Genomic DNA, 15,859 nt, shown 5'->3' with positions numbered 1-15,859 from the left:
AGATTGCATTCCACACCAAAGGTGGTAGGGAGGAACAGGGGAGCATATGTGGTCCAATAAGCACTGATGATCTGATTCCACGCACAGGGGGGCACTGCTGCACCTGTCTTACTGGTGGGATATCAAGGTAAAATCAGTAAGGATATGCTCATGAAAGAGCCCAAACCTAGTCCTCATAAAAGGTGCTCAGGTAAATGTGTTTGAAGCTAAATTTCTCCATTTAGCTGTGTAACAAGTTGAGTGGCAGTATGAGCTTCCCCACCAGTGTGATCTGGAGAGAACAGCATTAGGGTTGAGAAGATAGTTTTATTTGAGCCACTCAGTACTGAGAGCTTTGTAACAGAAACCAAATGTGATCTAAAATGCAACGGCCTATTAACAAGCGTGACTATGAATATATCATTTTTGCTCTGCTTTTTTCACTTCCTCCCCATTCATTGAACACAGGCTCCAGTTCAAGTTCCTTGGATATGGAAAACCTTCACAGGACTGATGCTATGCAGCTGAGGGAGACTTGGTGTGTAATGCCGCACGCCCCTTACAGCTGCCATCAGGCGCCCCTCCTTCTTTCCTTGCTTTTCTTCCACAAATAGCTAGATTCTATTGCAGGGATGAAGAACTTTTTTTGGGGGGGGGCACACACCCACAGAAAAATCAGTCTGCAAGAAGCAAAAAAAACAAAAAGAAAAAACCCTACACAACCAAACCCTCACTGATGTGGACCCCAATTGAAAAGACACATTCCCTACATTCCCCTCACACACCAGAGCCTAGGGTGGCCCAGGCTAGTAGGTTTTGTGTGCTCCAGCACTGTGAGGGACTGTGGGATTGCGGGAGGGCTGGAGCACCAGCATGGGCTCCGCAATGCTGGGGTGGAGCCCCAAGCGTTGGAGGCTGGATCCAGGCAAGCTGTGGGCTGCATCCAGCCCCTGGACCATAAGTTCCCCATCCCTGTTTTACTGGAACAGTGTGGGAGATTCACATATGCAGGAGACAGAACTTTCACAAAAACAGACTTCACTCATGGCATTCATTCCTAGGAGTTAAAGACTTCACCACATGTGGGTAAAAAGTAAAATCAATTTATTCAGTTTAGCTTTGTCACAAATTTACCACACACCACCCACTATCCCACACCAACCTATAAACCAATATATTTCTCACACAGGCAGTCAAGGAAGAGTTATTTCCAGTCCTGAGTACAAGGAAAGTGCCCAAATGCAGCAATGATGGGGGAGAACTGCAAGTATTCAGAAGTGACAGTAATCTGAATTCTATATGCAGGCATTGGTGCTTGTTCTGTGCCTCACAACCTGTACATACAGCATGGTGAACTGCTACAGGAACACTTCTAATAAGAAACAGTAATAGTTATTTCTTCAAGCTAATAACCTGTTACTGAGCAAAAACTGAATGGTAGCAAATACTAAGCAAGGAAATCAGATAAAGGTCAGTATTTTTCCATACTGTTTTTGGAAGTAGGATGAAGAGAATTCAACTATTAACTGGCAAGTTAACAGTGGAGGATTGCTGAAATATATATACTTGGAGGAAGGGAAAGGCAATTACCTTCACACCTCATTCCTCCTAAGCCCCACACATTTTCTTCACATCCTCAGCTATATACAATACGAACTATTCCTATGCCAAAATCTGTTAAAGATAGCAAAGGTTTAACAAAGCCTAGCAAGAAAAACAAAAGCAAACAGAATCTGAAATGCAGAAAACGAGGGCATTATTTATACTATTTTTATTATGGTAGCACTTTGAATATACTAACCCTGGCTCAGACTCAAGATTTGAGGCCAAACCTCCCTACCATCCATACACAAATCCATCTGACTCAGGGTTAGCAAGCACGCATGTCCTAGGATGTACCTGTGGGAGTGAGTTGGAGCCTGAATACTGTTGAGACTCAGGTCCAAGCCCTGTCATTTTACAAGTTAGTGTAGCTCAAGCCTCAAATGTGAGTCAGAAGGTCCACATAGGTCTCAACCAGGCTCATACATCGATTCTGAACTATGTCCAAAAACTGTAAACCCAGGTTTACAATGGAACGTGGCCATTTCAAGCATGGGCTTTGAGACATTGAATCCACAAGCATCAGTCCACAATATAGTGCAGACATACCATTCACAGGCCTCAACCAAGGTCCTTTTTCCTAAGTGGTAAACAAACAGAGGTGAGGTCTCCCCACCTAAAAAAAGATATTTTGGCATTAGAAAAGTTTCAGAAAAGGGCAACTAAAATGATTAGGGGTTTGGAACGGATCCCATATGAGGAGATGCTGAAAAAACTGGGACTTTTCAGTTTAGAAAAGAGGCTGAGGGGGGTATGATAGAGGTCTATAAAATCATGAGTGGTGTGGAGAGGGTGAATAAAGAAAAGTTATTTACTTGTTCCCATAATAGAAGAACTAGAGGACACCAAATTAAATTAATGCGTAGCAGGTTTAAAACTAATAAAAGAAAGTTCTTCTTCACACAGCATGTAGTCAACCTGTGGAACTCCTTGCCAGAGGAGGCTGTGAAGGCTAGGACTATAACAGAGTTTAAAGAGAAGCTAGATAATTTCATGGAGGTTAAGTCCATAAAAGGCTACTAGCCAGGGGATAAGGAACGGTGCTCCGGGCCTCTGTTAAAGGCTGGAGATGGATGGCAGGAGACAAATTGCTTGATCATTGTCTTTGGTCCACCCCCTCTGGGGCACCTGGCACTGGCCACGGTCAGCAGACAGGCCACTGGGCTAGATGGACCTTTGGTCTGACCCAGAATGGTTGTTCTTATGTCCGTCATAGAAAACTTTACAATTTAGAACGAAAAAATAGAGGAAGAGGAGAGAGAATAGAAATTAAGTAATCTCATGTTAGGACTTTTTGTTTTTTTTTTGGGGGGGGGGGGGGGGGAAGAGACTCAAAGCCAAAAGTTGCAGAGGCAATAATAAACACACACTCAATATTTATATATTTTACATATTACCTGAATGTTTTTGATTAACTGCTTTATTGATTGGTTTTCATATTTAAAATCATGTATCAGGATCAGACTTAGTTCCCCATAGCTGTGAATAGGAAGTTCACTACTCAGAACAGTAGTTACAATCCCTCTGTTGATAGCTCTGCATTGGTTGAGTCAAATCTTTTTTTTCCCCCCACATTATCTTCTCAAACAAGTTTATTTCTGAAACACAGTTTCATATCAAAGGGTGACCTTTTGCAGCATGAAAACACAAAATTCACAAGACTCTACTCATAAATAGCATGCTGCCAGTCCCAAAAGCTGAAATGAAGGATGTAGGGAAAGGGATAACAGTTACCTACCTACCTGTTGTAGTGCTGTACAGGCATTAAGACAGTATATCAGTGGAATCAAGGACAACAATGTTGTTTAAAGTCACCATCATGCCTTCCAAGATACTAATCCCCAACCATGTGCTGTTTTCCCCCCCTCCAACTGCAGCTCAGCTTCTCTCGTGTACCTCTGACCCTCCAAAATGTGCAGACGAAAGACAACTGTTCACAAATTAGCTTTGTGTACATACAATTGACCTCACAGCTGAAAACTATACTTTTATAATTTTCTTATTGCAGTAAGTGTAAAGTACATGCAAGTTTAGTTTTATTCTAGTGCACTTTGTTTATATCTCAGTACATACTGAACCTCTCTCGTCAGAGAGACATGGGCCCAGCAAAATCCGTAGTCTGGCAGGACCACGGAGGTTGCTAGACCAGAGAGTCACAACTGCAGAGGTTGAGCGTGGCTGGAAATGGAGCCGGTTCGGTCAGTAGCAGATCACAGGGCAAGTGACCTGGAGGTAGAGAGCCCTGGGAGCAGGTGGCAGGGAGCCCTGGGAGCAGCTGCCATCCACATACAGTAGTGGGGAGCCCCAGAAGCAGCTGTCACTCCACACGGTGGTGGGGAGCCCCAAAAGCAGCTGTTACCCTGCATAGTGGTGGGGAGCAGAGTGCCTATGAGGAAGCTGGGGGTAGCAGAGCCAGGCAGGTGGGCCAGAAGAGGTCAGGCCTTCGGGTTTTCCTAGGGCAGCAGCCAGGAAGAGAGTCCTGGGTGAGCCCTGATATCTAACCTCCCCTGGGGTCCAGCAAATTCCCTTGTTTGGAACCACTCAGGTCCCAAGGGTGCCAGACTAGGAAGGTTCAACCTCTCAAAATATTGAACATTCATAATTTATCATCATGCATGGACATCATTCAAGAGCTAGATTCAAATTCATAAGGGAGGCAAATGCCCCTTTTATGGGGCTCATGCTCCTTTCTGCTAGACTGCTGCAGCACCATACTGACATAGATTTATCCTGCTTCCCAGAGTAGCTTTATAGTCACTGCTTTGCACAACAGAGCATTCAAATCTGAAATTTCCTTTACAAACTCCTCAGAACTTCAAATTAATTGATAAACAATTTCAGGCAGCTTGAGGATCTGGTGTGCTATGTTCTTTGAAGTGGGGGGGGTGTGTGTCTCAAAATAAGACCAACCCCAGATGACTTTTTACCAGCCTGCCTGCCTCAGTAGATATACCGTCCTTGATGAAAATTATAGAAGTGAGAGAAAGAGGACACTAGTTGAGATACTTAAAGCAAACTATGGGATGTAGGTGGGGATGCCTGTTTGGAACCTGGAAAAGCAGAGGTTGCAGAAGGGAACACTTGGGAAGTTATTCTGGTGAAAAATTAGTGAAGAAAGCTTTTTTTCTGCTGTTCATCCTCAGTTTTCGTTCCCCAGATTCAAGTGTTTGGCCAACCTCTGTGTTTGCAGCAATATTTTCCCTTGAACGCGCCTTTCATTCTTTTTGCCTTCAAGTTTCCTTTGTGGTAAATAAGTACCCAGGACTGTTCACAGCATAATAGATATGGTCACATCAAAACACAGGTAGCACTAAAACCACTCTGGTCAGTGACACAATGTTTCTCTTTATACAGTCAGCCATCTTGTATTGCCTTCCTCACAGGATTGAGATACGACTTAAACGTTTGTGAGTGCTTTCAGATCTGCACATAGTAAACACTCTAAAAGTGCAAGGTAAATTATTCTCAGATGTTTCACCGTACCCACATCACCATCTTAAGTCTTTTCTGACTGATTTTAAATTAACTAGTTTTCTGATTTGTTAATAAAGGGTCAATTTTTTCCCTAATCATGGATTTACTAGTTTTTAGGATACTATATAGCAGTTAAACATTTCTTTTTTAAAAAATTAAGAACACATTTCACGCAAACTGACTTTTTCCTTTCCTCAATCCATTATGAAAACAGAAAGAAAAATCTTTAGCTTAAAAATTCAGAAGACACACATACCATACTGGCCAAAGTGTACAAAGGTAAAAGCATGAACATTTATTTTTAGCAACAGAAGAATTTTAGCCAGTGAAGCTTTTATCAAAGTCTGCTAAAATATCATTAGGTTGCTTATAAGAATGATTTAATTATAGTCCTTGTTAAATAAAACCTGCCACTGACGACAGACTTGTCATCTTTTTTACTCACTTTGTTTTGTGTGTGTGATTAATGTAAGTTAGTTAGTGCCTGTCCTGGTTATAAATCTTCACATTTTAAAACAAAACATTAAAAAGGTATTAGATGATGTTGCATATACTATTTCATTGTAATTGAAATAGAAGTAGAGGGGGGACTTTTGCATGCTATTTTAATGGCTACAGATTTGCACTAGTTTGATTTCAAATAATCAAAACACAAAAGGGATGAAAACACTAACTTACGACTTTTTTTAAAACAACAATTTCAGGCATTTTAATGCGTTTTTCAAGAAAATCATGAGTTTCATTTAGGTTATTTACACATATTATGGCACTCTGATTCTTTTAACAGGTATTTAATTACTCAGGATATCTAGGCATAAAATCAGTTGGCTAAAATTCTCTATTCTAGCAAGAAAATTTTTTGTCTACACCAAACATCTTTATTTCCTCAAATCACTTTTTCTGAAAAGACGGACCAAACTGTGATTTCTCCTACTTCTCATCTGCCTATGTTGCCATTGACAAAGATGTAAGTCAACTTTTAATTTAGATCCCTGGTAATTTATTAACACACACACACGAAAGCAATACCTCAACCACTATCATCAAAACAAGAACTGTCCTGCTACTTATTTAATATATCAATGTTTAGTTATCCATTCTTCTGAAGGGCTATTTCAATCTTAGAAGAAATTACACAAGCTAAGAAAGAAGTCAAATTCAATTAAAGGAAACAATTTACAATGGTAGCATTTTCTCCATGTAAGGCATTATATGACATCCACTGGCCTGGTATCCAACTATACATTTTAATACACTGCAGTTGTTATTTAAAAAGTAGCATATATATCAATCCAGAGAGATAAGAACAGTTAAAGGACACAGATTACGTACATTAAAACAGGCCTGTATATTTTCATATAAATCCCACAGTCCTACTAACACCGTAGAGGGTTTCTATTGCTTTCTTAATTCATCTGAACTACTATATATTGTGAGGCTTTAAACAGGAGCAGCCCTGGAGGAGAAAATTACACTGGGAAGGGAAAAGAAAGTTATGGCAAGTAAAAAAATTCAAGCCTTTTTTAAAAAAAACCTTTACTTGCAAAATTAAGCCGCATGCTATTTTATGATTTATATTTTACTCTAAAAAGACTAATTAGACAAAAAAATAAAACCCTAAAAATGGCAATTCTATAAATAATAAACATTTTGATTTCACTAAACTTTAATGAAAAACCATCTGGTAATTAAATACTTGCTACTGTCCATTACGTTGATGAACTTTATTAAGGTTAAAACTATAACAAAGTTCATCCTAAAACATTTTGCAATCCAAAATTATTTTCACTCAAGGAGTGTCTAAATAAATTGAATGCTATGAATTACAAGCAATCTTCAGAAGCAGACTCACATTCATAAAACTTTATACATCTTTTTAGAACTAAGATATTTATACTACTAAAAAAAAATCAAACATGCATCACTTCCATACGCCCTGATATCATGATTTATATTACATTATGTAACACCTTTCTTCTAAACAGCAGCAGTTTTATTATACACTTGCTCCATTTTCTTTGGATTTTTGATCTTTATCTTCATTCTTTACAATATCCTATAAAAAGGGAAAAAGGTGTAGTGTAAATTCTGTTAGCAGAGTCAAATACGTTTTAAGACAATTATTATTTCAGCTGTAACACACAATTCCTTCCTGAAAAATGAAAGGGCTAGAGATTAATAAGCTGAGCACAAACTTGGATCTTATAAAAGAAATTCAACATTTCTCAAAATGCCAAAGAAAACATCTAGAATGCAATGTTCTGCAACCAAAACCTTGTTACCTCATGCCAATACATGAAAATCTGAAACTTACTAAATTAGCTTATTTTCATTGTTCAAAATAATGAGAATAAAAAAACTAAAATGTGATCAATAAAAAGCAAACTAGACTCCTAAAATCAGTATTAATGATATAAGATGCTCTTTTTAACATGTTAATTACATTTAAAAGAACAGCTTTCTTTAAATTACTGGATCCATTCAGTTACTGATCATCTTCCCCTCATGCAACTACAGGTTGGACCTCCAAAAAACAGGACTCTCTCATCCAGCAACAAGATGTTCCTGGGCCAGGGAGTCCAGGCTAGGAGCCCCAGTCTCAAGAGGGCTAGGGGCTCAGAGTTGCTGGGCTGGCACTGGGGCTGGAGCCCTGGTAGCACATCCAGGGCTGTGGCAGCCCCAGTAGTGGGGCCAGGCCAGAGACATGGCAACTGCGGTAGTAGGGTGGGAGCAGGAGCCATGGCAGCCCGGATAGCAGAGCCAGGGCTGCAGCAGCATGGCAGCCCAGCGCAGGGGTGGCTAGGGTTGGCAGTGGAGAACGAAGGCAGGCTGTGGGGCTGGTAGAAAGGAACCTCCGCTGGTCTGGCAAACTCCCTCGTTCGGGATCGGGCAGGTTCCAAGGATGCCAAAGCAGACAGGTCCAACCTGTAGGAAACTCATAGGTCAGCATCACATCTGAACAGCAGCTTCTGTGAGCCCTCCCAGAGACATTTCTGTGGTGAAATTAATTACGGAGAAACTACCATCTTTTCATGGATAAAGTTAAGCCTAGCTTACCTTTAAAAGTCTGACTTGGTCGACTGCCCTGATCTTCAAATCTACAATTCTCCTGAAATTTCACTTAGTGATTTTATGTTGTGTATATTTTTTCTGGTATATCAAACAAATCTGGCATGTTTTCTAACCTTTATTTTTATCTTTCTTTCCAAAATGCCATGTGTCATTAAATCAACATATGGCTAAAAGCAAGGAACTTTTAAGTTTTAATAACACCTCTGCCATGGAGTGTCACGGAAGGTACATCTACACAGCAACATTATTTCAAAATAACTTAGTCCACGTATACACAGCAGCCAGTTATTTCGAAATAGTGTCGAAATACCATCAAGCGGGAGGACTTTTTACTCCGACTCCTGTAACCTTCATTGTACGAGGAGTAAGGGAAGTTGAAGAAAGAGTGCTCTATTTTGAAATAAGTACTGCGTAAAGGCTCCCAATTTCGAAATAAGCTACGCAATTTGCATATCTTATTTTGAATTAAGCCATGCTGCATAAACACAACCTAACAGCCTACAGATGCTTACCCATGGCCACAAAGTAAGTCATCACAAACAGGATTAGAACTTCAGGCCTCCTGACACCTAAAGTTCTATGCCTTATAGTCACCACACCAGAATGCCTCACATGCAAGTCTCTAGAAATATGTTACCAACCTACATCACAAGGATTCCCACATGATACTTTTGCTCAACTCAGAATTTAAGGAGGTGCATGGGACAGATTTCAACCAGTGAATGGTGATATGAAAGCAGAATTATGGTGGTTTTAGATACTTGAAGAGTTAATTTTCACCTAAAAATAAAGTTTCCTGGTTTTCAGAATTTTTTTCAACTATGTCACTCTATTAATAATTTCCTTTCCATAAATGACCAAAACATCTTTAGAGTCTTAACTACAGATTAATCTTAACTACAGATTATGCACATTTGGGAATATTCTAAAATGCATTTTAAAATAGTTTAGTTTATAAAGCAGCTACATATAGCAATTAAAGAGTTGCAAGATTCTAACCTTTTTAAGAACGCTGTGTATTTCATCCATAACCGTGGCTAAATGTTTGATTGTCTTATTCAGCTGGCCCTCAAATTGCAAATTGGTATCTTCTGAGGTCTTCAAATTTTCTTGTAGTTGGCTGAGATCCTTTTTTACTTCTTTAAGCTCTCCAGACAAGCTTTTGTTAGAATTCTCCAACTGTAATATGGACTTTTCATCTTCATCTGAAAAACAAACAAAAAACACTCCAAACCAATCTGAAATCAAATATCTTATACTATGCCTCTTACCATTCCTTTCTGCAGCCTATAACAAAACAATACAACATTTAAAAATAATATTAAGCACTAATAACATATTACAATTAATATTTAAGCTCCCCACAATTTGGGAAGTAAAATAAGCTCTACGTCATACAGAGCCACATGAGGTATTAAATAATTCACTCCCCAGAAAAAGTCCTTGGGTAAAATAATTGATATTTTTATGCAATTCAATACTGAACTCTGACCTTATTAGTTGTTCTTTGTATAACATGGATTTGCACTTGATTTGATCAGAAAAGGTAAATACCACCAAGGACTCTAACAAGGCTAACAATGAATATGACAAAATGGTTTTTACCCATAAAATCTTATACCCAAATAAAACTGTTAGTTGTTAATGGTATTCCAACCTACCTGAATGGCCAATCGAAAGTATTATCTTTGCAAGTTCAAAGTGCGTGTGAGAAAAAATTTAATTTTACAACACTGTGTCAAACTAAATTTTAGAACATTTGAGTGCTAATTCCTATGTAAGTAGTATTTTATAATTATTTCAAAACGATCATGGTCTAATCTTTTATAGATGTTAGCGTGTACAATTAACTGAGAAGTCTAGGCTTATCAGTTAATCCTAACGACTACACTCACCCCTTCCTGCTGCCTCTGAATCAGTGGCAGCAAGGGGGAGGAGGAGAGATAGGAGACAGTGTCCATGGGGAGCTGGCTTTTAAGATGGCTCTCTGCACATGCTGGTTCCACGCAGTTGCTGCCCCCCAACTTGCTGCCTTCGTACAGAGGCAGAAGCACAGGGGAAAGCAGATGGGAGCTAGTTCCCAGCTTTCCCACCTGCTCCCTCCTCCCGCACCATGTGTTAACACGTACCCACTAAAAAAAAATCCAGTGGTTACACAAATACACATTACCGTCTTTTAGCAAATATACCCTGCACCTGAATATACCTCGCGTTTTTTTTCTTTTTGAATTAAAAAAAATCGTGTATACCCCACACACGAGTATAACCCGCGGGGTATACAAGGCTGTGCCGGGGGTATATTTATGGCGTGGAGGGAATTAGCCAGCCACTCTGCCCAGTTCCTCCGCAGCCATAGGAAGGGGCAGGGGGAGTGCTCATCCGGCTATGCAGGAACCGGGTAGTGTGCTCCCCCGCCTAGCTCCTGTGCAGCCGCCAGCCTCCAGGATGGGGAGCGCTTACCGCCCGGTTCCTGCACAGCCAGATGAGTGCTCCCCTGCTCCTTCCTATGGCTGTGGAGGAACCAGGTGGTGAGCACTCCCCTGCCCGGAGGCTGCAGGAGCTGGGTGGGGCAGCGCTCACCGCTGAGAGGCTGTGCAGGAACCGGGTGGTGTGTAAGAAATTTTCTGTCTACCCTACCGGGGGGGGGGGGGGGGGAAGAAACTAATATAACCCGTGGGTTATATTCATTAAATTATGGTAGTTTACATCCCTAATATATTCAAAGTACATTTTCAAACCTGTTTTCTCTTCTAAAAGCTGAAGTTTTTGTTCTATTTCAGCCCGCACTCTTTCACTCTTCTCTAGCTTCTGCAAGAGGCTCCCTACATCCACCATAGCTCCATTGTACACAATTAGGCCAACATTTTCTTCTGTGCCCTTAGATTCCTGTTTTATAGTAGGAGATGGTAGCAGTAATCTGTTTCCTAAAATAAATTAAGTAATGTTACAAAATATGTAAAACCATGAAAATTGTGTTAGTTTTCAACTCATCAGAATATTAAAAATTACCAAACTCGAACCTTCTGCCTTGAAACATCTAAAAACAAAAAAGACCCAAACCATAAGTATTTGAGGACCAAGATCAATATGTGCTCTCTGAATATGTGGGGGAATAAAAATCACGATGAGTCATGTGGGGGGCCTGAAAAGAGCAAATACTGCTTGCATGCATTCTTCCCATCCTCCCCTTTTGCTAAAGGATGGCTACATGATCTGGACTCTATGAGAAGGGTAAAGTGGCTGCCCTCTGCAGGTTTAGTGTCCACAAACATGTTCCCAATAGGTAAGTAATCCTGATAATCAAGCAAGTTCATCTACTTTCCAGTTCTAATATATGTAGTTGCACAGTAAACACAGCAGGAAACATGGGGAGCCTGAAGTTCTGGATTCTGAAAACTGGCCAAGATCTATGTAGACCCCACAGGATCTGCTCGTTTGAAGGGGTAAACTTGTAATTTTTTCCAAGGGAATACATATTTCATCTACTCCTATCTCCATAAACACAGCAGTGACTTTAAGTGAAGCTTTGCAACCATGCAAATACCTAACAGTGGTTCTCAAACTTTTTCACACCTCTTCCATACCCCTATCTGAGCCCCCTCTCCCATCCAGCCACAGTTGGGAGCTGGGGAAAGGAGCAAGGGACATGGTTGGGGCTGCAGCTGGGCCATGGTTGGGGATGCAGTTAGGAGAGGAACTGCAGCTGAGTGCCAAGGGCTGATGCAGGGAGCAGAGCTGTGGCATAGGCTAGAGTAGAGCTAAGGGTATAGCAGGGCTAGAAGCAGTCTCTTCCCACCCCCTTGGGCTCACCCAGGCCCCACCAAACCTCTCTGAACATTTGTCTGCACCCACCCTGGATAGGCACGCCCTGCAGTTTGGAGGGAGGGGGAAATCACTTACCTAGCATATCTTCCTGCAGGGCTTCTGACTCTTCCTGATTTTCTTCATCTTTTGAGGTATCAGTTAATCTTCTGTAAAAGCAAGATTCTCGAAGTACTACCTTATTAAGTAGTTTCTTAACCTAAAATATAGCAAAGGAAATCAGTATTACCTTCTTGAATAATTCTATGACAATTTCATATATTTAAAATAGTATTTTTAAAACATATATTTGGTTTATTGAAAATATAAAATAAAGTGATTTGGTTTACTGAAAACATCAAATAAAGTGATTAAAATGCAAAATGCCAATTAGACTACCTGAAAGAGGCTGACTGCAAATTTAAACAAGTCTGGATAAATTAATATTTTCGGTAGCACTAACCTGAGATTTTAAGAAGCACGTAATTACGTAGTCGATACAGTTTGTATTGCCTACACAATTAGTTGATAAGGGAAGGCACTCACAAGGAGGCAGCCTGGCTCCTACTACATTTAAACTGCAGAGCTGTAGCAGGGGTACCTGGGACCCACCATGGACAGGGCTGCGGCGGAACAGTCTGTTTGGGGTGGACAGGGGCTGTGTCACTGCAGCAGCTCCTGTCCAAGGGGGGGGGTCCCACCTCCCCGCTGGGACCTCATGGACAGGGCCTGCTTGCCAGAGCAGCCTCCTCTGCTCCCCCTTGCTGCATCTGATATACAGGTAGTGGGAGGAGGAGGAGAAGAGGAGAAATGCAAGTAGTCCACTTGAGACTACTCTTTTACATCTCTAGTATATATGTAACTTTTACAAAAATATTACTTTGGCTGTGTATATATTCTGTACAGAATACCATAACAAAAAGAAAATCATTAAGGTTGCAAAGCATTCAAATATCAGGAGGCAATAAAGTTAAGGCTGCCTGTGCACATATTATGAAACAACCTCTAAATATTTGATTATATACTCTATCTGCAGCATTCCTACCACATTGCAAAATACACTTCTATAGAACTATAAAACAGAACCTGAGCACGTGAAAGATGTAGTCCAAGTGTATACAGTATCTCCTCCATATCCTTTTCAAGAAGGTATCCACAATGACTTTGATCAAAATAAACAAAAGCCATCAGAAGATCCCTGTTAACTGTAATCATCTGTGTCTTATCTTTCTCCTGTAAAGAACACATTGTATATTAATTAGTAAGTTACACTACCCATATTACTTATAAACAATGAATAGAGTGCTTGGGTTAACCAGTTAGATTCCCTGTACAAATTTTACCATTTTTTTTATGAAGCAAATGTACTATTATTTCCAGAATTTACATAGTATGCTCATTAGTATAATATGGCTTATTTAGTATGACATCTCTCATACAAGCTATATCAAAAAATGATAAACAGAATTAAAGCACAGAAGAGTTTTTTATTCATGTAAAGAAGAAAACACTCTTTTTTCTTTTGCTCAGGCTAGCATGGTTCTATCAAACTGCTCAAACACCGCCCCCCTAAAAAAAAACAATGATACACTAGTGTGTTCAGACAGTGCTCCCTCACAGTCTCAAATGTTTGAACAGAATTATTTTCAAAAGAAAATACCCATAAACATGATAAATGAACATCAGAATCTTTGATCTACAGTTCTGCGTGCATGCTTACCATTGATTTTACACTTCCTTTGCTTAACAAGAGAAAAGGAGTATGATTGAAAATCTGTTTTGTTTTCTAATTTTTGGTAAATAAATCTAGATTCACTATGTTATGGCTAGTTTTTATTGTTCTGAATTTGAAATGTAGAGAAAAGCCATGGTTATTTGTGAGGAAGAAGTTCTATTTTGTGTATGAGGATACTTCCAAAATAATTCCAGACATTATATAGAAAAGTTGTAGTTTATAGCTAATGTTGTTGCATTAAAAGAACTTCTGATTTATTGAGATATTAACATAGGAACAACTTTTTTTTCCAAAAAGGAACCAATTTGAGGTTAAATCTCACAAACTTCAAAGGCTCATAAGAAAATTAAGCGGCACAAAGGCATAAGCTGGGACAGGCCACGCTTTTGCCTACCCTCTTTAATAGATAGTTTCACTGGATTTCTGCCTGCCTCAAATGGCTTCAAGTCAGACCATTTGCAAAACTGTAAAAAACAAAATTTATTATGAAAATGAAGGAGTGCCCTTAACTCAGGAGTGGGGAATCTAGGGCTCACAGGCCAAATTCGGTCCCCAGTTTGCAAGGATCTGGCCCCCAGGACTCCTCCCCGCCAGCATTGGGGAGCCTGTGCACTCCAGCCCCCGCTACTCCCCTTCTGACTAATTTTTCTGTTGGTTACCGCCCCCAACCTAAAAAAGGTTCGCCAACCCCTACCTTAATTGGTACTACTTTGATAATAAGGCTATTTATAGTTATAAAATATGCAATAAGTACTTTATCTTTAGATGATCTCTCTTTGCAATGTCTGTTTCCCTCTCTTCTATCATCTCGCTTGTTCATTTCCTCCTCATCTCGGTCTAAAAGAAAAAAAAATTGGTTTTCAGTAAATTACATAGTAAATTACGTGTCTAGAACCACTACTTCAAATGCTTGTGATTGATTTTTAAAGGAAATACAATTTACACAAAAAAGTAAATCAGATTATGACATTTTCTTTCTAAATATGAAATTGAAAGGTAAAATGTCATTTAGCAAGATTATAATTAAAATACAACTGTGTTTTTTTTCCTTTTGGCTTACTTTGACACAATGCAGTAAAAGCTATCAATTTTACCTCAATATATTTTTCAAATGTTCGTACACAGGCTTGCTTTCCACATGGAAAGCTGAACAGAACGTTAGATAAGCTATGTTTAATATAGTTCAGTAACTACCATATAAGTTAGCAAGCGCCACAGAAAGTCATGCAACTTCTTCTACTCAGACTTAGGTATGTCTGTATAAGGAAGTATCCTTATATTTTTACAGTTATTGTTTCTCTTATTACAAAACTAGTATTGGTTACTCTCTTGGATATTTTACATAATGAACATCATCTCACACACAATGAAAATCATGTGTTTAAAAATTCTCCAAGATTCAAAAGTGATATTCAAATAATTCACACAAATAAGAGAAAAGGGTAAGATAGGTATTTTACTATAAATTCATTTGGTTGTGACATGTAGATTCTCAAAAACGAGTTAAAAGTTTTTTTAAACTGCTTTTTGTAAGGTATGAAATCTAGTACTAAAAACTTGAAATAAAATGGAGAAAAGTTTGGCAAAGCAGGGCTCATTTAAAGTATACAACATTGTATATTTGTGCCTTGGGCCCAGTTCTTGCTGGCAACAGGATCACCTCCCAATCCAAGTTTTAATACAAAAAGAAAAAAAGTTTTTCACTTTCATTGTGAAGAAAACTTTGAAAATCTGATCCAAGTGTAAACTGCTTCTCCAATATGCTGACAGCCTGATACTAGCTCTATGAAGTGAGCTGCCCCATGCAACATGTTCACTCCAGGACACTCTAATCTGAGGAGATCTGTCAACTCCTCTCCAACAAAGAAACACATATGTGCTAAAAGAATACAGTATGTCCTTCCCACTTGTCCTCTCCTATAGCAATGGGCGTGGGGGGGGGGGGGGGGGGGAGTGAGAGGAACAAATAGCCACTACTGCTGCTCCTGGAAAACAAAAGGTTTCATTCTATTGCTCCCACTTGTTTGGGAGGAGATGGACCCTGAATCCTCAGTCCAAGTGGACCCTCTAATTTCAGACACCCTAAACTGTGATAACCAAGGAAAAATCATAAAATACAAGCCAACATTTTCAAACTTGGGTGCATAAAGTTAGGCACTTAATGAAGCTTAATTCCTGATACTGACCGCTCACAAC

The 15,859-nt window shown here is 39.6% G+C and overlaps 1 protein-coding gene across 2 annotated transcripts in view; it reads right to left on the bottom strand.

The window, feature by feature from the left end:
* Positions 1-5,322: 5,322 nt before the first annotated feature.
* CCAR1 (cell division cycle and apoptosis regulator 1) overlaps positions 5,323-15,859 on the bottom strand; it is a 49,830-nt gene continuing 39,293 nt past the window's right edge. For both annotated transcript variants that reach the window (XM_075934931.2, XM_075934932.2), the window contains exons 20-25: positions 14,418-14,500; positions 13,015-13,161; positions 12,028-12,148; positions 10,866-11,051; positions 9,127-9,332; positions 5,323-7,111 (exon numbers count right to left, since the gene is read on the bottom strand). In XM_075934931.2, coding sequence (XP_075791046.1) covers positions 7,052-7,111; positions 9,127-9,332; positions 10,866-11,051; positions 12,028-12,148; positions 13,015-13,161; positions 14,418-14,500 — 803 coding nt within the window. In that variant the 3' untranslated portion in view covers positions 5,323-7,051. The remainder of the gene's footprint in view (positions 7,112-9,126; positions 9,333-10,865; positions 11,052-12,027; positions 12,149-13,014; positions 13,162-14,417; positions 14,501-15,859) is intronic.

The sequence above is a fragment of the Pelodiscus sinensis genome, chromosome 8, assembly GCF_052426305.1.
Source record: "Pelodiscus sinensis isolate ZL-2025 chromosome 8, ASM5242630v1, whole genome shotgun sequence".
Lineage (NCBI taxonomy): Eukaryota > Metazoa > Chordata > Testudines > Trionychidae > Pelodiscus > Pelodiscus sinensis.
The sequence above is the reverse complement of the archived record's forward strand: the minus strand, read 5'-3'. Positions and strand labels throughout refer to the sequence as shown.